At 34.5% G+C, this 25,047-nt stretch overlaps 1 protein-coding gene across 9 annotated transcripts in view; it reads right to left on the bottom strand.

The window, feature by feature from the left end:
* INPP4B (inositol polyphosphate-4-phosphatase type II B) overlaps positions 1–25,047 on the bottom strand; it is a 761,046-nt gene that overhangs the window by 155,673 nt on the left and 580,326 nt on the right. For all 9 annotated transcript variants that reach the window (XM_027066653.2, XM_027066662.2, XM_053216924.1 and 6 more), the window contains 3 exons: positions 17,069–17,199; positions 16,582–16,686; positions 1,829–1,937 (listed from right to left, as the gene is read on the bottom strand). In XM_027066653.2, coding sequence (XP_026922454.2) covers positions 1,829–1,937; positions 16,582–16,686; positions 17,069–17,199 — 345 coding nt within the window. The remainder of the gene's footprint in view (positions 1–1,828; positions 1,938–16,581; positions 16,687–17,068; positions 17,200–25,047) is intronic.

The following is a 25,047-nucleotide window of genomic DNA, read 5'->3' as shown; positions in this document are numbered from 1 at the left end:
AATCTAAGAGGTGGAGAAATGAAGGCAGATTGACTAGGTGCCTCAAGACTTAAAGAATGACATGACAGTGAGTTCCATGGTTGTTTTGTTTGTTTTTTTTTTTTCCTTGTCTCATACATCCCAGCAATGTAGTAAAATGCCAGATAAAAATAGCAACCAAGAAAAGCCAAAGGATTGGTAAAGGGTGGGCAAACAGAATAAAAAACTTTTAATCATATTTGTCTGTTCTAGGGGTGATATTATAAAAATGGCAGGTTGCTCCCTGACTCAAAGAATGGTGCAGCAGGAGGTCAGTGAGAAACACCCCTCCCTGATAGAGCCCATGGACAGAAACCTGTATTCTACTCCCATTCCCATTTCAGTAAAGAGATATAGCATCCTTGCCCTGTGAAGTCTGTGATAACTGACTTCTAGCCTCCATGAATTAAATAGGAGGTGCCCCTCCCCTCAGATGCCCTGGTTGCAATTCTCATTTCTATTCCCTGCTGAAATAATAAAGCAACAGAATAGCTTTCTGCAGCAGAAGGTTTTTGGGGAGGGTGTGACTATTAAGGAATCACTGAGGGAGTTTCTTGGTGGTAAGAGAACATCCCTTTATGATTATTTTGATGATAGTTACTTTAATTTACATCTGTGATGCAATTTCATAGAACACTATCTGTACCCTCTCAACCAACCAACCAACCACCCAACCAACCAAACAAGAAAATGAAACCTGGAGTAATCTGAATAAGGACTATAGCTAAGTTAATAGTATTGTACCAAGGTCAATTTCTTGAAAGCAAGAAAAAAATATATAAATATGTATTATTAGTTTATACATTAATATAATAGTATGTCACCTATTCAATCATAATTTACCTGAATGTTTTCTTCCTGAACATCTGGACACTGAATAAAAATGTGTTATGTGGTAAATGCCATAAAACTTAAAAAAAAATTCTGCTTTTGCCACTCAGATTTTCTAATACTATTAATAAACCAACTATGACTAAGAATAACCATTTTCTCATAACTTTCAAACTTTGAGATCTTAATCCAAGAAGAGTAATGGCTTGAAAAGCAAAGTAAAGTTATCCTTCAGACCTGAATGATACTTTTTATGGTTTACATGAGTATAGGCATAGCTAGAGGGTATTATAGGATAAACTCAGTACCTGGGGGTGAGTACATGGGGGATAAACTACTGATGCAATATTTTAAAGTAAATGAAGACAAAAAATTGAGAAAGTATATTAAAATTATAAATAACAGTGATAATAGTTTTTGTGTCATGCCTTTCTCCTAAGAGATATGATTCCTCTTTTAATCTCATCACTTTACAGATACAGTTCTGTGTTGATGTCTCTTTTTCAAATGGCATAATTAAATGATAGATAGTTATGTGCCTGGACTTAGGTCAAAATGGAAATCAATAGTAGGGTCAAAGTCATAAATTGGTTTCATGCTCTCCATCAAGTATCTTTGGGTTCACAGTTAAAGTGGACTGTTTTCAGCTAAATCTCCATCTGAATACCATTCCATTCAATGTGCCATGGTTGATACTAGATACTAGAATGTGTCTATTTTGGTAGCATGGTTTCCAGAAATTTTTTCTGCCAGCATAATGCTACTACTCTATAAGCAATACACTCAGGCATTTCATTTATTCTAATTTAATTTCTGCTCAAGTATTTTTTTTTGACATTTCAACAACTTTAAGTTACTTAATGGGTTGCAGAATTGAAGAATTGTTCATTGTGATGGAACAAACTTCTTTATCCTAACATTATACACAAACTTCTCCAAAGGGAAGATAATATCATTAATGCATTCTCTCATCACTTACTTTCTTCTTTCCATTTCAAATCTATGGAGTAGTTTCCGAAGACCACCATTCTTAAATCCCTGAAAATGGGCAGCTGGGGCTCCCACGGTGATGACATCGTAGAGAGCATCTGGAACAGGAATGGACAAGGAGATGAACATTTTGCAAATATTTGTCTCCAGCATGCTGTTGGCATGGAAATATACACACTGTTGGAAGTTTGAGAAATTATTCTGTTTAATTTTGTAGAAATAACTATGAACTCACATCTCAAGGGGGCAAGAGGAGCTAATCAATCTTTCTAAAAGCCACCTGTGCACCTAACCAAGTTATAATATTTCTTTGATTTATGACTACATCTTAATTATATGCTAGTATCTGGAACAGTATGTTCTCTCATTCTTCTATATACTTACTGAGATAACATGTTAATTGGTCTTTTGTGTATTTTACTTTATTGAGTTTTGCATCATTTAATTTGCAATCATATTGAAATTCAACAATAATGAACAATCCTTACAGAGAAAATTTACAGAGGAAAAAACTCAAATTATTAATTCATCTTGGCTCAAGGGCAGAACATTACTAGTGCATTAAAAAAAAAAAACTATACAGAGTAGTTTCTTGCCTGTGTAAAACCTTAGACAGCTTGGAATGTATGCTTTTGCAATTTTCTTAGGTGACATAGAAAGAATACACAAAATATCTCTAGATCTATTTTCCACAAAGATATTTTGTTTTTTTAATAAAAAAATCCATACATTTAAATTGCAACTCCATCTTTTGATCTTGAAACATCAAGTTTGATGCTTATTAAGTTTAGGGCTTCAAAACATGGCATCAATTTTCCATTCTAATGAAAAGTATCCCCATAAGAAGGAAAACACAGTGAGCATCTCTGGTTAAACTACATTTTATTTGAGAAACCTAATTTCATAGTAGATCCTTTTCAAATTGATTTTGGTATTGACACATTGGTTGTTTTTCAGTTCTCATTTACAGGGAAAATATAAATTATTTTATTAGCTTCACGTACACACCGTAACTTCTTCATACTGGTTCAATCCAAATGTACTTGAAATATTTTTCTTAATAAAAAAAGTCTTCAAGTGAAAGACTTCAGCAGCACTCAGAGAAGTCAAGGTCACACAACAGAACAAAACAAAACAGAAAACAAACAAACAAAAAACCCCACAGAATACAACCCAAATCAACCCATCAATAAGGCACATACTGAACAATCACTCAATATATTGCTGGAGTGGTAATCTCTTGCCCTTTTAAAAAGTCACTAATAAACTGAAAGTTAGCTTTTCTTAATATGGCAGAATATAAGACTTGTGTGAAATTTAAAGACTTCTTAGTCCAGGATATTTTAACATAGGGCTAAGAAAAGGGTTTCAGGGAGTCCATGAATATATGCAAGTTTTGTGTCTGTTCTACTTTATGGAAAAGGGCCACAGCTTTCTCAAATAGCCATGACATTACCCGAAAGTTACCAACACTAAATTCCAGTCCATCTTCATCTATCTCATGAGAAACCTGAGCACCTTGAGAAATTACCTGCTTCATCTAAAGTCTCAAAGACTTCAGGGTCTTTCACCTTCTAATCCAGGGATGGAGAGCCAGGGGTTTAAGTTAATGACCAGAACCTGAGTCCCTCACTCTGGATCCCAGCTCTGCCACTTATGAGTTGTGCAACATTAGGAAAATTATTTAACCTCTCTATGTATCAGTTTCCTCAGCTAGAAAATGGAGTTGAAAATAATTAGAAGTGGTGAGCATTCACTATTATCTATGATTCTTTTTCTTTTTTTTAAGCTTATTTATTTATTTTGAGAGAGAGAGAGAGGGAGAGAATGAGGAAGAGACAAAATCCCAAGCAGGCTCTGTACTGCCAGTGCAGAGCCCCACACGGGGCTTGAACCCAGGAGCCATGAGATTATGACCTGAGCTGAAATCAAGAGTCAGACACTTAACTGACTGAGACACCCAGGAGTCCCTACGATTATTTTCCTTATAAGAAGTTATCCTACCAAGGAAGCAAAGAAAGATGATATTTTAACTATTGCTTCTTTACCATGAAAATACACTTTTCAGTCTGAAAAGGAAAGTGAAATTGAGGCTCAGTCTTCAGTTCCTGTGTTAATTTAAACTAAATGCAAAAACAAAAATCATCATGATGATGCAAGCAGAAATACATTTCCGCTAAAAGCTGGGTGACCAACAATACCAACAATATAACTAAGTCACTTTAAACCCAAATCCCATTAAGCCCAAGCTAAATGCATTCCTAACTCAATTTTTTTTAATTGTCTGTAGCCTCCCGCTGGATTCAAAAATCCACATCTCCAACATCATCTAGCAAGAGGGGAAGAATGAAGGAAGGGGACATCTGAGTTTGTGGCCTCTCCACCACTACCTAGCATGAGGGAAAGAATGAGGGAAGGGTAAATCTGCATAGAAAGAGAGACCAGTCCTAACTGATGGAGGTTAAAATAACTTATTTTTGTAAAATTTGCAAAAACACCTGACCAGAAACAAGTTGCTGAGGCCCACTGAAGAATCTTGTGATACCCATACACAGGAAGAGCCAGCCCTGAACTTAAGTTGTACTAGCTTCATGGTAAATCTGTCTCTTCAATTCACCTATAGTTTCCGCATTTTTCCAAAGCTACTTTCTAGGAGCAGAAACTTTCTTTTTGTTCCTCCACTTTGCTCTGGGAAATTCTAGATATCTGTGAAGGAACCATGAAACTTGGAAGTGGCAGGTAAAGAAAGAGAAGCAATTTGCTCAAATATTCTCCATGCCTCATAATAAAGAGCTGATTATTTTTAAATCTAATGAAGACATGTGTGTTTCTTGAATCCAATGATATAAAGAGCTTCTTTAGTTATAAACAAGTTCTTTGATATCCAAAGTTCTGACTGACTTTTACTTGTTTCTATTCTATTTTCTATTTATAAGCTCATTCGTTTCAGAGTTTTAACACTGTTTTTTTTTTTATCAAAGCCTACAAAATCTCTATTTCTGGCTAGTTCTGACCTTTTCCACATTAAATAATCAAATTCCTAAGTGCCTTATGAACATTTCTGAATTTAAATCAGTTATTAAGCTTCACTTGCTCTAACTCTTCCAACCTGGTCTTCCTCCCCAGTTGTCTATGATCATTAATTACAGACACCACATTTTTTTTAAGTCTTCCAGAGTAAAACTCTCAAGATATCAAGATCATTTTCAATTTCTCCCTTTCCCTCAACATTTTACCTGATCAGTTTTTTTAATGTTTATTTATTTTTGAGAGAGAGAGAGAGAGAGAGAGAGGGATCGAGAACACAAGCAGGGAGCACAAGAGAGAGAGGGAGACACAGAATCTAAAGCAGGCTCCAAGATCTGAGCTATCAGCACAGAGCCTGATACAGGGCTTGAACTTGCCAACTGTGAGATCATGACCTAAGCCAAAGTTGGATAGTTAACTGACTGAGCCACCCAGGTGCCCCTTACCTGATGAGTTCTCATAACTCTTCTACCAAATTTTATTTTCTCTTATCAGTGTTAATTATCTTTATCTTAATTCTGATCTTTGTTATTTCTTGTCGGGATTACTACTGCCTCTTCAGTCTTAGCCTCCCTCTATCCACAGTGCACTAGATCACTTTCCTATATGCGTGGCCATTCAGTCACTTGGCCCAAAAGCACAGGCTCTGATACTTATACTCCTCCTCATATATTTCAAATATTAACAGAAGAACATTCAAATGCCTCAATATCATCCATGTTGTAGGTTTTCAATAAATGCCAATAAATAAACAAACATTTGTTTAATAATTCAGTTTGTCTTATTTTTTTTTGCAGATCATACAAGGTATTACTATTCTTTAAATTTTTTTTTGAATGCTTATTTTTGAGAGAGAAAGTGTGAATGTGGGAGGAGCAGAGTGAGAAAGAGACAGAGAATCCAAAGCAGGCTCTGCACTGTCAGTGCAAAGGCCAATGTGGGGCTTAAACTCACAAACCATGAGATCATGACCTGAGCTGAAGTTGGATGTTCTACCGACTGAGCCACCCAGGCTCCCCAAGGTATTATTTTCATAATTGAAGAAATAAAAAAGTTTATAAACACTATCAGGAAAAACATTGGAATCTGAAATAAGTATACCTTCATGGGATGAGGATGAAAATATATCCATTTATAGACTATATTCTATAAAAGAATAAGAGAACTTATGATTATTCACATGAAAAAGAATGAAATTAGATCCTTATAGCATGCACAAAAATCAACTCAAATTAAAGACTTAGACATAAGACTTAAAACTATACAACTCCTAGAAAGAAACATAGAGGAAAAGTGTTATGATATTGGTATTTACAAATATTTCATAGATATGACACTAAAAGCATAAGCAACAAAAACAAGCAAAACTACATCAAACTAAGAAGCTTCTGCACAGGTGAGGAGATAACAGACTGAAAAGAAAAGGAGAAAATATGGTTTGCAAACCATATATCTGATGAGAGTTAATCTCCAAAACATAGAATGAACTCCTATAAGTCAGTAGTAAAAAAATTAATAACCTTATTTTAAAATGGGCTAATGCCTTGACTAGACATTTTGCCAAAGAAAATTACAGATGGCCAACAGGTATATGAAAAAATGTTAAATGTTATTAATCACCAGGGAAAATGCAAATGAAGAAGAAGAAGAAGAAGAAGAAGAAGAAGAAGAAGAAGAAGAAGAAGAAAAAGAAAGAAAGAAAGAAAGAAAGAAAGAAAGAAAGAAAGAAAGAAAGACAAGACAGTGAGTGTTTGCCATGATGTGAACAAATTTGAATCCTTACACAATGTTACAGGATTCAAAATATGGTACAGATGCTATTGGAAATAGTATAGACGTTCCTCATAAAGTTAAAAATAGAATAATGGTTCAGCAATCCCAGTTTTGGGTATTTGCACAAAAGACATGAAATCAGGATCTCAAAGAGATATTAGCACCTCTATGTTCGTTTAAGCACTATTCATAATAGGCAAGATATGGAAGGAACTGAAATATCCATCAGTGGGTGAATGGATACTGAAAATGGATAAAGAAAAGTGGGTGAATTCCATGTACAATGGGATACTATTCAGCTTTAAAAAAGAAAGAACTTCTGCAATATGTGACATGGATAAACCTTGAGGTTATTATGTTAAGTGAAATAAGCCACAAAAAGACAAATAATGCATGATTCTACTTGTATGAAGTATCTAAAATTAAGTGAGAATCAAATTAATAGAAACCAGAAGTAGAATACTGGTTGCCAGTGGCTGGGAGAAGAGGAAAAAGGAAAGTTACTAATCAAATGGTATAAAGTTTCAGTCAAGGAAGCCAAATATATACCAAGCAATAAGTTATTAGGTATTGTACACTTAACATTTTGTTAAGAGGTTAAGTCTTATGTTAGATATTCTTGCTACAGTGAAAGAAAAAAAGTTTATGACTATGTTGCTGTCAATGTTTCTATAAAACTTGAATTAAATTTTAATATTCTGTCTAAAACAGGAAGAAATTTAAAAATACTTTAAAAATGTCTCACCACACACACACAGTCTCCCCATAAAAAACACAAACAAACAAAAACAAACAAATAAACAAAAAACTTCTGTTAGGAGATGAATATGTTAATTAGCTTGACTGTAGTAACCATTTACTATGTACATGTATAACAAAATATCATATTATATACCTGAAATATATATATATATTAAAATACAAAAACATATTTATTGTTGTTTAAATACTTTTGAAAATTTTTATGTTTGATATAATTTTGGATTTCCAGAGTTGTTGCAAAATTAGAGAGTTTTGTATATCCTTCATGCATGTTCCCTATGTTAAAATCTTACAGAGTCATAGATTAATTATCAAAACTAAAAAATTAATCTTGTACTATTACATCAAAATAAGTAGATAGTATGTTAGGATTGGTTTCTCTACGAACACCCTTTCCTCTTTCAGGAACTAGTCCAATATTCCACATTTTATTTATCTGTTGTCATCTCCTTCAATCTATGATCGTTCCTCAGTCTTTCATTTTTGACTGTAGCACTTTTGAAGAATACTGGTAAGTTACTTTGTAAAGTGTCCCTCTGTTTGGATTTGTCTTATGTTTTCTCATAATTAGATTGAAGATCTGCACTATTGAGTAGGATACTATGGAGACAATATGCCCTTCTCAGTGCATTATAACAGGGAGTATGTTAAGTTGTTATGTATTACGTGCTGTTAACCTTGTGATGACAAGTTGATTCTTCACGGTAAAGTTACTAAATATTTAAGGAGACATATTTTAAGACAATGCAGTATCTTGTTTCTGTTTAACTTGCTCCCACTCATTTTAGCATCTATTGATAAATCTTGTCTAAGGCAATTATAACTGCTGTGTTTGAATGGTCATTTTCCATTTCCCTCATTCCTTCCACATTCATTAATTGGAATTCTTCTGGAAAGAATAGTTGACCCTTCTCCTTTATTTTGTTATATATTCAGTTTTTTATTAACATCAATATGGGCTCATGGGTACTTTGTTCCTTGGTTTATGAACTAACACTATCTTTATGTTCAAGTTGTTCCAGCTTTGTCCATTGGGAACTCCTTCAGTTAGCTCTTGTGCTATTTATATATGTTCCTTTCACACACACCACTTGTTGTCATCGTTGTTGTTCATTTTTTGAGCACTTCCTTACTTTCTAGAGCCACAGGATACTCTAGACTCTAATCTTATATTTTCCCTGCCTCAGCTCTAGAATCAACCAGCTTTCCAAGAATCCTAGTCCCTTTTACTGGACAATGGTGTTTAGAAATCAAATACTGGGGGTAGTTATGCTCATTACTATTGCTTCCAATCCTTTCAGGGGCTAGAGGTAGGAAATATATGTATGTATACTAACTTGTTTACATACACACATCTATATCTATCTATACTAATAACAACAAACCCATGAGTCCATATTATTACTCTGATTCAGTTCAGAATCACAAGATTCCTTCTGGCCTTCCTTCCTTCTTTATTTCTAACTTCTTTTGCTCACTATCTTCATACCTACATATTGATTAACCCTAGTATATAAATAAAATAGTTTTAGAATTGTTCATTCATACTTCTGCTAGGAGTGAATATACTAAGGGAAGTACAATGTTTGTAATTTGTTTTTAATATAGCCTTATAATATCCAGTGTTTCCTTAGATCAGATCCTTTATTTCCCATTCTTTTCATTAACTTATCATTTTTTATAATTTTATTTACCATTTGTTATCATTTTAAACAAGATATTCAAAATAAATTAACAAGAAAGCATATTGGGAATATGAAATTCTCGGGAAAGGTTACATAATAATTAGTATCACAACAATCAGGATTTGAAAAAAAAAATAAGAACAGAAAGGGAGCCAATTTCCTAACATAGGTATATGTTCTCCAGGGTGAAGGTACCAGGAGGTAAAACACAGGAGACTCCCCAAATATTCTTTATTCTTGAACTTCATAGAAAATATTTCAAATAGTCAAGTAAAAAGTAGTGTTGCTATGTTTCAGCACAGCTAGCAGAACTGAACACTATCTATATTTTAGAAGACATCTCTCCCATTTCCCCACCTTGCAAGCCAAGCTTAATAATCCATTAATATCAAGAGGCTTTCTCCACAGGGACAATGAGTAGAGTTTATGTCTGGATGCGGAAAGAGCAAGTAGGTCTCTCTTGCTCTCTCACTTTCTTGCCTTTTGATTCTACCTACCTTGATTAAAACCATTCCTCAAAAAGCTGGGATCTTTATGTGCCTATTTTGTAGAGGGTCAAAGAATTTAGGTTTACCTAACCTTTGTATATTTGAGGTCTTCAAAAAGTTGAAGTGTTAAAATTTAAACATTGATAACTCTGATATAGTGATTTATAACATAAAAAAGACAGCCACAGGCTCAAAATAGTCAGTCAAGAGACCCACATCAGCAAACCAAGCCTTAATACCTAATCTAACTGCAGTTTCAACCCCCCAGGAATGTAATCTTTAACTAGTCAACATAGAATTTCTTGGTCAGCACTAGGAGATTTACTAACAGGTCCCTTCCATTTCCCTTAGGATGATCTTGCCTAAAACAATGGATTCCTTTGCCAATCATTTTCTTTTTCCCCATTTCCTCAATACCTTTAAAAAAATCTTTCCTTTCTTTAGCTCTACAGAGCTCCTTTCTATTTACTAGGTGGGATGCTGTCTGATTCATGAATCATTCAATAAAGTCAATTTGATCTTTTAAATCACTCGGTTGAATTTTTGTTCCTTAACAATAACAGGAAATAAATATTTGGTCTTTGTTCCCTCTTCTGGTACAGTGGTCCTAAAAACCCTTGGAATTTCCTCAGCGTTGAGAGCTTTTCTCATGTTTAATAAAGTGACTATCGGACCTCACCTAAGGATAGGGACTGGATGCCAGTGAATCAAACAAAGTGATTAGAGGTTGGAATTTTCTATCCCTCCTCTCACACCCTGCCTCCTGGGAGAAAAGAAGAGCTGGGGATTGACTTCAATCCTCAATGGCCAATTATTTAATCAATTATGCCTATGTAGTGAAGTCTCAAACGACCAAACAAACAAACAAAAACACAACCCAAAGGACTAGGTTTGGAGAGGTTCCGTGTTGGTGAACATGTGGAGATGCTGGGAGAGAGGTGTTCAGAGAGCATGGAAGTTCTGGATACTTTCCCTATGCTTTGCCCTGTGCATCTCTTCCATCTGGCTATTATATCCTTTTATAATAAACCAGTGATCTAGTAAATAAAATGTTTTTCTGAGTTCTGTGAATAGCTCTATCAAATTAATTGAATGCAAGGAGAAGGGAACCTTTGATTTCAAGCCAGATAGTCAAAAGTACGGGTAACAAGCTGGACTTTCGATTGGCATCTGAAGTGAAGGGCAGTCATTAACCTGGGAATCTGATGCTATCTCCAGGTAAATAATGTTAGAATTGAGTTGAAATTTAGGACATTCAGTTGGCATCTGGGGAGAGTTGGAAAATAGATGATGTGAGGAAAGCCCCATCCCCACGCTGGGGTGGTTCCACAATCATGAATGACCAAGGAGTGGCTCTGAAAGAAACAGAAAGTAGCTGCTGAATGTTATTCTCAGAATTTACATGAACTTAAGCAAAAGAATACAGCTGTGCTCTTCAGCTATGGATATGTTAGGTTTGTCATATAATCTAAAATAAGAAGATGCTGTATACAGCTATATAATCCTTAACTTTGAAATCATCTCTGTCATACTTTACACTAAGCACTATAATTTTTAAATACCACACTCTTACTGAAATCACAAAATCTCAACTCTTGGGAGTCTTACTATTTTGCAAATATTGTTTGACAATTATCATTTACCAATATCACAGTATTGGAACTGCTAGATTTATCTCTTTGGTCCTTTCACCCTTGAATGCCACTTGCAATTATGACAAAAATGGTAGACAGATTTTGGTACACTATGGAATTCATTTCCTGGTATCTTAGTGTAGTTGATGAAGAACGGTATACATTTAAAGTACTATGTTCAGTCTTGGCTGTAACAGTTGTACTTTTTAAAATTCAGTTAGAATTAACTGAAATGTATTGTATTCCTCTAAGAATGAGCAGATATACAAGTAAACAAATAGTCAATAAAAATAAAACTCTTAAATAACAATCTTATCATTCATATTTGTCTCTTTGGAAAAATTTCCTCATTTTATCCTGCTGTTTAAATTATCTATCTTTATGATATGAATAGTCCTTAACTGTATATAATAAAAGCGTTCATATTTTTGATACTTAGAGGCAACTATAAAAATCTAGGTGGACATTTATTTTATGAAAATTTGAGCAATAAAATCAGAGGTCTTTTTTCTTTCTAAAAAAATAGAATCTGTGTGTCTTCTTTTTTTGATAGTTCATATCTCAAAACTTGTCCTTGGCTTTGTGAAAATGGCATCATACACAGCATAACAGGGAAGTGGAATTCAAGTTGCAAATCTCATCAAGCTAAAGATACTAGGTTGGCTTGAAATTTAATAATAGGGCTGCCTCATAGCCTTTAAAAGCCATTTAATAATAGATATGAGATAATAAGTCTATTTTTTCCCAGAAAATCTCTTTAAAGTTCCTACAACTATAAAAATAGTTCTAATGAAAAGAAAAAAAAACATAGACATGCTGATCTCGTTTCAAGAAGCAATTTAAGCACAATCCCTGACTTCAACATGGCCCACAAAATGACTTTGACGTGAATCACAAGAGAACAAGGAATTTTAAGGGAAAACTATTTCAGAATAGTTGAAACAATTTGGCAACATCATGAAACATATCTAAAAGTAATTATACTTCATTGATGATGTGATATCCTCAAACTTGAGACACAGAAATCAGGGAGCTCTAAACAGCTCCTCATTTGTTCCTTCCCTCAATGTGGATGTTTGAAAACTAAGGAGCAGAGGTTAGCTGATTCATCCTAGTTACACAATAAATTCTGGCTTATGTTGCACCTGATTCCACCTATAGCTTTATGATATACTATAGATTTTTTCTTTCTTTTCTTTCTTTTCTCTTTGTATCTTTGTTACCCTGTCTCCTTGTCTCTGTCTCTGTCTCTCTCTCTTTGCCATGTACTATAATATGCTATTATATATCTATAACATAAAATAAAACAACTTAAACACAGAATAATATCACAAGAATCCAGGGTGCCTGGGTGGCTCAGTCAGTTAAGCATCTGACTTTTGATTTTGGCTCAGGTCATGATCTCATGGTTTGTGAGTTTGAACCTAACATCCAGCTCTCTTCTGTCAGCGTGGAGCCTGCTTCAGATCCTCTGTCTCCCTCACTCTGCTCACTCTCTCTCTCTCTCTCTCTCTCCCTCAAAAATAAAATAAACCTTTAAAAAAGTGTTACAAGAATCCATATTTTATAATATTCATAACTGGTTTTCTGTTAAAGTAATATTCACCGGGGTAGAAAACTTTGTTCTTAATTTCAAGGTTTTGTCTTTGTTACTGTCACTGCCATCTAAGATCTCTGTTGGGATTGTATTTGCTGTATTAAGTAATGAATAAGGGTGAAAAGTTAACTTAATGGGCCTGGGGGCACCTGATGTTAAATGGAGGTTATTTCATTTGTCAGTATGAGACAGGACAACATTAGTTCTGCTCAGTTACTTGTTTCTAGAGGTAGACATTAGCCTTGTGTTTGGTGAATCTGCCTGCTATTGTTTGCAAAGCTGCCTATCCAAATATATCAGGCATATTAATCAAATGTGGATTGAGGTAATTTACTAATGGTGAGAATGAAAATAAGTGTACTACATCCAAATAACTCACCAGTGAAAATACCAAGGCTTGGCCAATCTTACTTGCATCATTACCTTGCAAAATGTTGTCTGTAATGCAGCTAAACATTCAAACCAGTAACCATGGATCTTAAATAAATTTAGCTGAAATTATTTTAATATGCTGACTACATGTTATATAAGCAAGTAGAAAATTTGATTGACTGTCATCTTAAACTTTAACCATTTTATTTTGCAAATAAGAAAACCAATGCTCAGAAAGCTTATTTAACTTAGTCAATATCAAAGAAGTGGATGGTAGGACCCCAAAAATTCAGTCAAGTTTTCAATTTCTATTATAACATATAGTTGGTGATATAGCCTATAAAGCACTTACTTTACCTAAATTCCAATCTCAAATAATCAATTTTCAACTTATAAAAACATATTTTAAAAAACATGTAAGCTTAATATTCAATATCACATATATTATATGTATACCATATATATGATGTATATAAAATTATGTATATATGTATAATACAATACAATACAATACAATACAATACAATACAATACAATACCTATAAAATTTACATGAGGTGCCTTGGAGAAAAAGTCAATATGTGGTAGAACTCAGTACCTTTGCATTAATTCTTGGCTATGAGGATATCTAGCCTTTTCCCACATTTTCTCCTTTAGGTCTTTAAAAAGAAGAACCAGTCTTTCTGAAAACTGCTCTAGAGCAAAAGTCTCCTAGTTCATGAGTCGTACCCTAGTTCTATAACATCAAAATCTTGCTTTTCTCTATACTACTTGATATTTATCATCACAAATAAGAAATTCCTCTATATATCCTGTTATTATGGGCTGATTTATGCTTCCCAGAAAGATATCCTAGAATATGACCTTATTTGGAAATATGGTCTTTACAGATGTAATCAAGTTCAAATCAGGTCATTAGGACAGATCATAATTCAGTGTGAGTGGTGTCCTTAAGGGGGAGGTTCGGAGATAGAGACAGACACAGTGGAGATGATGTTAAAATGCGCAGGGAACACCATATGACGCATTGATAAACCAAAGAAAATCAAAGACTGCCAGCAAGCTATCAGAAGCCAGGAGGAGGTAAGGAAGAATACCCTTATAGGTTTCAGAGGGAGCTAGCTTAGCCAAAATTTTGATTTCAGACTTCTGGCCTCCAGACTGCAAGACAATAATTTTTTGTTTATTTAAGCCGTTCAGTTTGTGGTACTCTGTTACAGCAGATCTAGGAAACTGATACATATCACAAACCAAAATAATTAGGAGAAATTATGTTTGCTTTTAGAAATTTACTTCAGTTGCAAGTTTCTTCCTCTCAAATTACAGAAACCCAAACTGAACACATTGTTTTCCTTCTAGCTCACTCTGGTCCATTTTTCAGATAGCATCTTGGAAAGAACAGCACAAATGGTTCTGTTTTTGTTTTGTTTTCAAGAAGTAAGTATAATAAAAGGTCACCTAGATAATATTTTTTCTTTGGTGGAAGTATGTTAGGATCATTGCCAAATATTTGAATGCATATTTAAATATACATCCGTATCAATTGGGCCCCAACAAGCCACTTGGTTTGATGATACAGCTATCTATCCACAGAGGTACTGAAGTTGTCCTTCTCTCATTTCTTCCTTCTATCAGTCATTAAGTGCTTACATATGATAATTTTTCCAAAATGCCTAACTCATCTTTTCTCTAAATCTGGCTACTTATTAGTTCAAGATTTCATTGTCCCTTAATAGGCTCTTCACTGATCACTTTTCTCCTTTTAACAGACCTGATAGAACTGAAAGATCTATTTTGTTCCAGTGATGGCAAATGCTACCTGTTTCATAATGGCTATTATTGTTCATTCTAGGTGTTTTGCATACTCCAATTCACTTAAATAGGAAAAGTACACTCGCTTAGAAAGTAAATAACGGACTTAAGGTCATACATCAAAAATGGGAGAGCTGAAATTCTGTTTCATTTCAAATTACATAAACTTTACTATATCATTAGAGTGATTTAATATTGGTCATTAGAAAAAAAAGACATTGGTTTTCAGATAGATTTTAAGTATTTTAGTTTCTTTATTATTTATTTATACTTTGGTTTTGATGGTTTTTAAAACCACCGGATGTTATGTTCAAACTACTGGTAGATATGCAGCAATCAAGGAAGAGTTTCTAAATGCTTTGGGCCCATCCATTTCATTTGTATTTCAGTTCTTTCAGTGACATAACTTCTGGTGAAAAGGAGCCAAGTTAAAATTTTAGATAGTAGATAAAGGTTACTAGAGGTATTCACATTGCACATCATAATGATTATAACTACACTTAAACCTGCACATGAGCTGGTTGCATATATATAATCAATATGTACAAACACAGAAAAACTGGTTAATTTTTATGCTTGTAAAACTTCAGATGATTCTAAAGCAGAATAGAGATTTTGACTTTTCAAAACCTAGAACTTCTATATTGTGACAATGGCTACAAAATAGGGTGTTAGCATGCATCTTTAGATGTATCTGTGTGTGTTTGTATGTTGATACACTTATCCTGAAGGACTGGATGATCTAAAGTAACTTTTGGCTCCAGGAACATGGGTGCTAGTAGGATGACTATAGCACTTACCATTAAACAGGGAGACTTTTGAGAGGGAAGAGAGGTGAAGACCTTCTTTTACAATGATGCTGGACAACAAGCATAATATCAGACTTTGATGTATGTGAATGCAGGCATATAGTCACTCTACTTATGCACAAAAATTGATATTGCAATAAGTTAAAGGAAATGGGAGATGAGAAGAATATTTTAAATATTTTTTTTTACTAAGAAATAGCAAGGAATCATGTAGAATGGCAATGAATGCAATACAGTGTTCGCTGTGAACCTCATTCAAGTATGTTTATAAAAATCTATACACTTTTCCTTGAAAAATGTTTCTCACAACTGAGTATAGTAAAATACTCTACCACCTTCTTTCTGATAAATTCCCTGCTCATAGAGAAGCGGGTGATTCTGTTGATAGTCACCACTAAATCAGAAAAACAGCTCATGAGTCTATCTTTGGGCTTTGATTTTTCAAGATAGGAACAAAATGAACAAGTCTTGTTTTTCCTTTTTCTTATTAAAACAGTAACACAGTTATTAGCCATCACTGGTACTACTTAGGAAGCTAACACTTACTTTGTATATTCACCTGTTACTCAATTCAGGTGCCACATTTTTAAAGTACTGTTTAGAAACAGCAACAAAAATGCTATACCCCCTTTTGTAGTAATCAGGGTCATTATCAAGTTAAATTGCTTCATCTTCATCTTTATATAATTCTGAAATTTTAAATTCTGCCAATAGTCAAGCTTTTTAAAAAAAAGCACACACTAACATAATTTGCTCATTAAAAAAAAGAATATTATATATTACCTTTCAAGTGAGGGCTGTGGACGTGCATTCTTTGCAAATGTAGATTTACTGGAACAAATTCTAATGTTTTCTCTCCTTTGCTGCTGCTTGATTTGAAAGAGGACCCTAAGTGGAAAAAAAAACTGAACATTATTATTAAGTAAATAATAAATGTGTGTGTATGCACGTATGTTGAAAAGTATGCTTGATATAGAAAAATGTTACAAGGATTTCAGAAAGGAAAACATATTTGTATAAGCTGCTTTTCTTTACAGAAATTCAATTTAAAAATTCTCAGTTATTCTTATAATAATACCATGAGATAAAATAGTGCAATTTGTTTCTTCCTGGTCTATCATGCCGAGATGGTAGAGTTAGAAATAAAAGTTGTTTTTTTTTTTAATTTTGGCTCTTCCATATCCATAACAACAATGTTTATTATTGTTTTCACCTAACATATATGAAATGGAATTTAGCTTGAATACATAAAAAGTTTTTGCTTTCATACCTGTTTCCTTGCTAAGTTCTGTCAGAATATCTTGGTACATATTCACCATTTGATCACAGTGAGTAAGGACATTTTTCCGTAGATTGTCCCAGTGCGGAGAAAGCTCACCAAGTTCCTTTAGCTCCTGGTTTCTGTTAAGAATGGAAAAGAGGGGAAAAAATAATTTTGATCTTATGTCCACAGACAAGGAACACTATAAAGGTTGCCAAATTAAAAAGAAACTGATTTACCATCCATTTCAGGAAAGTTTTATGCACTTATTAGAAAAAAAAAATATTTTCTTACATCAGCCCTAACAATATCTTTCCAGGTATGTCTCCTGAGGCAAGAGAAACAAAAGCAAAAATAAACTACTGGGACTACATCAAAAAAAAAAAAAAAAACAAAAAAAAACACAAACTTCTACATAGCCAAGGAAAAAAACCAACAAAACTAAAAGGCAATCTATTGAATAGGAAAAGATATTTGCAAATGACATATCCAATAAACGGTTAGTATCCTAAATATATAAAGAGTTTATACAGCTCAACACCAAAAAAACAAATAATCCAATTAAAAAATGGGCAGAAGACGTGGATAGACATTTCTCCAAAGAAGACATACAGATGGGCAACAGACACATAAAAACTGCTCAATATCACACATCATCAGGGAAATGCAAGTCAAAACCACACTGAGCTAAAACCTCACACCTGTCAGAATGGCTAAAATAAAAAAACTCAAGAAACAACAAGCATTGATGAGGATGTAGGATGGGGGGAAATGAAAACTGGTAAAACAACTGTGGAAAGTAGTATAGACGTCCCTAAAAAGTGAAAAACAGAACTACCTTATGATCCAGTAGTTGCACTACTGGGTATTTACCCAAAGAATAAAAAAAAATACTAATTCAAAAGGATTTTGCACCCTATGTTATAGTAGCATTATTTACAATAGCCAAATTATAGAAGAAACCCAAGTTTCCATCAATCGATGAATGGATAAAGAAGTAGTATATGTATGTATACAATAGAATATTAATCATAAAAAAGAATGGAATCTTGCCATTTCCAACAACATGGATAGATCTAGAGAGTAAAATGGTAAGTGAAATAAGCTAGTCAGAGAAAGACAAATATCATGTGATTTCACTCATATGTGTAATTTAAGAAACAAAACAAACACATAAATGGAAAAAAAAGAGACAAACCAATAAACAGACTCTTAACTATGGAGAACAAACAGATGGTTATCAGAGAGGAGGTGGGTGTGGAGATGGATGAAATAGGCAAAGGGGATTAAGAGTACACTTATCTTGATGAGCACTGAGAAATATATGGAATTATTGAACCATTATATTGTACACCTAAAATTAAATAACACTGTATGTTAACTCCATTGGAATTAAAATAAAATAAATAATTTTAACACAAAGGAAGATATGAGTAATTTAGGTCACCCAAACATTAAAGTTTTATATGGCAAAGAGGTAAAAAAAAAAAAAAAACAAATACAAGTTAAATAAATGTTTTCACTGGTAAAACTTCACAAAGATGACAAAAACTTAACTATCCTCTATATATTATATAATATATGTATAAATATATAATATATAAATATATAATATATAAAATATATATAAATATATATTATATATTAATACACATATTATACATTATATATAAATATATAATATATAAATATATAATATATATATTATATATATGTTATATATATATTATATGCATATAATATATATATGACAATTCAGTTAAAAACCAAACACTAAAACCTCAATAGAAAAACAGCTAAATCCTAGACTTCAGCCATCCAAAATAAAATAATGTGGAAAAAAATAATGTGGGAAGGGCTATCTGACTAGGTCTGAAGGAAACACAAGATACTCTAGTAACCCAGTTTATTTACAATATAGCTGTAAAATATTTTAAAAGCCCATAAATGGTATAATCAGTTGTGATTTATTGGCCTCAGTTTCTCTCAAGAGGACAATTTAAGTAAATGCGGTATGCATGTTTTGTCTTTTCTTTATCAAAAGGAAGAGCTAATCCTGCCATTTAGGTTTTAATTATTACCTTTTATCTAATTCTCTAGCCTTTAGCCAAGTTAATTCAAATCATCAGAATGCCTTTTTAAATTATAATGATAAATAGTCTAACATGCTGCTTGGTTAGATCTCTTACTCATTTCTGTAACCTTTTACCAACAACATTTTCATGAGGCTAATTTAACCAGCAATAATGAACCTTCTTTGCTATTTTGGCTGTGAAACATGCTAAATACCAAGCTAATAAATTCAGAAGATGTAGAATCTCTAACATCCTGTTAAATGTAAGAATAATGGATGGTGTGCAAAAATGTGACTTGCTTTCAAATGCTCGTAGCTGCCTTTCTTTTGTTTCAATGGGGATGCAGTATAGTAGTGCTGCATCTTTTATCTGATGTCTCCACAATTTTGGCGAACATTAATCTCATTTTTAACTTTTCCATAGATTAGCTTTCATCACACAACATTTATGGGAGAAGAAGTGGTCAATTAATAGACAATAAGAGTAAAGAAAGTTCATGACTGAAGTTGAAGGGGGAGACTGAAAAACTGGAGAGTCAAGTTCTCTGTGTGCACTCAAATAGCCGGACAAATTCAAATTCAGGACAAAACAACAACAACCAACACAAAAAAATAATTCCAAAAGCCTGAGATATCTAAGTCAAAAGATCTGGACAATTAGGTCAGATATGAGATCGACAGCAACTGTGACATATCAACTTACTTTATTTTCAATATACAGTTAAAATGAAAATGCTAGCTAAGTATTCCTATTTAATACTCGTAGATGCACCATGGGTTTATAATTCATGCTGTCCCTGAATCCTTGTCAGAAAGAATAATGAAAAGAGAGGGAATGAGGGAGGGAAGGAAGGGTGGTAATGAAGCTGCTGACGACATTGTAGGATACTGGGGTGGGGTACGTCTCCTTCCCTAAGAGAAACCTGGCAAAGCATGGTCAGAAAAGTTTAGTGTTCTTGGGGACTTGAGATAAGCTGAAAGGAGTCCATAATGTGTTGTTTACAATTTATTACACTCCTCCAATATGTCAAAAATGATACACAGAAATCTATAGATGAAACCTGACGTTCACTGCTCATTTCTGGCACTGAACAGCTACATGTTCTAAAAGGGAAAAACAACCAAATAAAGCTTCTCTGCATTGAAGAAAACCCTCGAATACAGAAGAACTATAAAATAAAAGTATAATAAACCAGAGCAGAAATAAAAAGTTAGAAAACAAAATGGGACATAGTAAGAGGGTAGTTGTAAGTTTAAGAAAAATGAAAGAAATTGATTACATTAATACACTACACTAGACAAAGAGAGAAGGTACTTAGGGGTACTCAAATCAGGAAACTTTTCAGTTGGGAAGGTGAGGACTGTTTACACGACATTTTAACTTGTTACTCAGTGAACAAAACTTGGGAGTTGAAGGACCTTGATTTGTATCTCAAGCCAGGTTCTCTAGGAAGCAGAGACTGAGATCAAGCAATCCTAGGTCAGCAAGAGGGAGGTGAGAAGAGAAGTGCTGTAGGAGAAACAGAAAGTAGACATAAGGTGGGAGGTTACTGAGTTGGGCAGAACTTCACAAGAAAACATGGCTGGTTACTTGGTCATGTGAAACAGCTCTAGATAAGTCATATGGAACCAACGCACCTTGGAAAACTTTGTTAAATGGAAAAAGCAACATTGATACGCCAGTTCCTTACCACCTTCTATAGTATTTCATTGGTAAAGATTCATCCTATGAGACATTAAGTCCTCTGCACTTCTGCTTGTCTCTTCTGGGTGGCCACTGGGGAAGCAATATCCCAGTGGAGATAGAACTGTCCTGGATCTAGTCATAGGTACCTGAACCATTCTGGATATAGATGTCATTGGGGGCATGCTAACACCTGGCCTTCACCCTGAGGGAGGCTGATATAGCTGGTGGTGTTGGGAAATAAGGTGACAATGGTGGCAGCATCTGGAGCCCTCCATTGGGCAAACAGTCAAAACTTGAGGACAAGTTATGGTTGGCCCATTATAGAAAAGTACATCAACTGGGCCCAGGACAGGCCACCCCTTGTAGAACTTGCACTTCCATCACTCCCTGACATCCTTGTGGCATATAAAACATCATCACTCATATCTTCCCTAAGAGGGAAGTTCAAGTATAATCCTTTGAAGCGATGACCAGATGCAATTCCCCAAAATGGAGTAATGAGCCAAGCTATAATATGAAATATTCCAGCGATCCTTGGGGCCTTAGTTGACATTCATCACCAATCTCTACCACTCATTCTAGATTTTCCTCACATTCCTTTGGCACTTCAGCTGGTCTGGGTGATCCCCAGATCACTTGTGAGGTGATCCAGACATTAATCCCAAGTGATTAGGCCCTTAGTTTCTTTGCTTTTAAGGAATCTTAGTTACTGTAATCTCCCATGCACCTCTGGGCATGGAGCACATCTAAGTGCCAGGCATATTTCTCTTCACTCAGATTATGAAGCAGCAGCCCTATTTCCTCACAATGATAAGTATCCCTTGCCATCTTTGCTGGTCCATTGTAGTAGTAAGAAATGCATGATAATCAGACCACATGTGAACCACACATAGGTTTCAGATAAGTGGGACTCTTTATGGCTTACTGACAGAACTGCCCCTACCCATGCCTCAAGAACTAGGATTCTAATTGGCAAAGTCTAAGGTGGTAGGGAAAAGAAGCACAACTCCACTAGTGGGCATCGTGATTGATTGTAATAAGGGCTCCCCCTTTTTCCGAGAGCTGAGTATTCTACCTATGGTAGACATCCTCTATCAGCTGTTGGTTTAGCATACAAACTTCATCCTGGAGACCAGTACTCCAATCCTAAGTATAAGTTCCCCTAAAATGGGGCCTTCGCTGAGCCTCTCATGGTTAATAATGTTCCACTACTGTATTAGATTTGTGGCTTTGGGGTGGTAGGGCATGCAGGAATTTCAAGCTCACTGTTGCACCTCCTTTGTTATAGCAAGTATCCTTTGGTAGAAACAATGTTATGTGGGACATCATATCATTGGTCCAGGCATTCTGAAAGCTGTCAGATGTGGGTAATGGCAGTGGCACTGTGAACAGTAAAGGCATACACACATCCAAACTTTGTTTCACCTACTTAGGACAAATTGCCCTCCTCTCCAAGTTGAAAGAGATCTGATGTAATTGGCCTGCCACTAAGTAGTTGATGAGTGTTCCCTAGGAATGGTACTCTCTTAGGATTCACTATCAGTTATATATTAGTGCTTGGTTAAGCGCTAGACAAAAAGTCTCAATGATATGTGCATCATAAATAAAACTCAAAAAAGCAAAATTATTGACATGCATAGATGATAAAGGTCTTTTTGTGTATGTATGTGTTTTATGTTACTGATTTCCCCCATTATTTGTCATTTTACCAACATATGTTACAGGTGGAACATATGTGTATATGCCACTTTACACCTGTCCTTCTGTCATGATTATTAGCATGTCTTTACTTTCAAAATATCTTGTTAGGCTGTCCAAGTTACAGGAAACCAAAGTTAATATAACTTTTTTCATCTTCTATTGTGATTATTAGCACGTCCTTATTCTCAAAATATCCTGTTAGACTGTCCAAGTTACGGGATACCAGAATAAATCTAACTTTTTTGATATAGTTTTAAAAAATAACTATAAGCTCACAGAATGTTACAGTTGGAAGGAAGTTCAGAGAATAATGTGAAACCTCTTGTTTCACAGATGGAAGCATCTCAGTGAAACAGCTTGTTTGTCTCTGAGTCACTAGAATACCAAGTCTTTTAGACTATAATCCCCGTTTCCACTCTTTTCCTCAGCCCATATAATTCCCTGGGGTAAACACACACACACATACACACAAAATTAAACTAAAAAACAAACAAACAAAAAAACCAGAGTGCCTTATTTATTGAAGGTACTTAATGAACATAAGCTGAGTAAATGGGGTTTGGAAGGAGTGGGGCTATTGACTTCTAGAACTATATTTGTAAATTTTCATGTACGTTTTTGTTTTAATTTTCATGTACTTTTAAAGTGAACTTTGAACAAAGGTTAAGTTATAGTTTGGTATTGTTATATCTGGACCTTTTAGTTGGAATGGTACAGCTACTAGGTATGCAGTGCATGGTAACTGATATTCCCTAAAATATGTTCAAGTGTGTACTGGTGTCCAATATTACAAGACCCATAGACAAAGTCTTTGCATGTCTCCACATTTATCTGGGTAGCAATCTTGGCATTAATGTTACAGTTAAATAGTTACACATCTTCACTCTGCCTTTGGTGTGAATGGCAAAAGAGATGAGCTGTGTAAATGCATTTTTAATCCATAGAAAAATATTTTTAAAAATACTCCTTCCCCACCTATAAACATTCTCATTTATTCACAGCAACAACAGCATCTACTTTTAAAAGCTGTCTCCTTCAACTGCTACTTTACAACAATAACGGCAAAAATGTCTTTCTGGAAAATCCACTGCCCTCCTAAACACATACAATCTTTTATGAATTCATTACTTTGCTATCACTAGAACTCTACGTTTTAAAAAAATCTTCTAAGAGATAGGCTAGGACTCTTCTAGAGTCCAAGAAGTAGCCAAAAAAAAAAAAAAAGATGTTGAAAGAAAAGACTGAATATTCAAACACTAATAAGCTTAGGCCTCATACACATTAAACATTTTTTTTGGCATTTACTGCCATCCATTCCCTTTTACGTTGCTACCTGCAAAAATAAAAGGTAAACCAGATAAAATAAATCTCAAAGGAGACAGATGATCGCTAAGGCTTACTTGAAAAATATCTTTACACTCTGGATCTTGGCATTCCAACTGTAAAAGTGTGATATTCTTGATACTTGATGAAATATTCATGCCAATCTCTGCAAATAACCTCATGGTACACTGTTTGTCTACATGGCTTCTTTTGTCCTACCTTGTTTAAATATTTCAAAAATATAGGCTTTACCTCTTCAGCAAAATCACAAGTTTCAGGAGGTCATTCTGATCCTCTGAACCTTCCATAAAGGAACACACTACTGAGCATATAATATACTTGAAACACCAGACTATTAAATAGTGTAAGGAGAAAAATGAGATTAAAAACAAACAAACAACTCTGTGAAGAATGAAGGGAAATAACTGAACACAAAATCAGTTCCAGGGAAACCTGAAGAAAAATAGCCAAACCTGTTTTAAAGTTTTTACATATAATTCATAAAACATTGGAAGGAATATTAAATAGATGGATAGTTTTTAAACTTCTTTCCCTACCCCCTGTGGCTCAGGGACAGGGGAGGGTGTTGACGAAAGAGAAGTCAAGTACATGAACAGGCATCAGGACCTTTTCCTTATTCCAGCCAATCACTAGCTCCAATTGAATTTTTTTGATTAATACTGAAATTGCATGTACAGATCTTTTTTTAAAAAAATTTATTTAGTTTTGAGAGAAACAGAAACAGCATGAGCAGGGGAGGGGCAGAGAGAGCGAATCCCAAGTAGGATAGGCACTGTCAGCACGGAGCCTGATGTGGGTGGGGCTCAAACTCACTTGAAACCATGAGATCGTGACCTGAGTCAAAACCAAGAGTTGGACACTTAATCGACTGAGCCACCAGGTGCCCCCACCCCCCACCATGTATAGTTCTGTATGAAAAAAATAAGTTTTTCCTGCTAAAAAAAATAAAATTAGGTTTAAGATCACCAAAATAGAACATAGTTAAAAGAAGAGAACGTTTATCTTCTATTTACAACATAGTTTTAAAGCCTACTGATGATGTATTCAAGGAGAAATTCCAACAGCGGGAGTATTTGCTCTAAGTCTGTGAGTGTGGCACACTTGCCTTATTTATCTTTGTGTCCTACCACAGTCCTTGGTTTGTGGGAAGTGTTGAGCCTGATGACTGACTGAATGAAAAGT

This window comes from Acinonyx jubatus, chromosome B1 (genome assembly GCF_027475565.1).
Source record: "Acinonyx jubatus isolate Ajub_Pintada_27869175 chromosome B1, VMU_Ajub_asm_v1.0, whole genome shotgun sequence".
In the NCBI taxonomy this organism is placed as follows: Eukaryota; Metazoa; Chordata; class Mammalia; order Carnivora; family Felidae; genus Acinonyx; species Acinonyx jubatus.
This window is presented reverse-complemented; position numbering and strand designations above follow the sequence as displayed.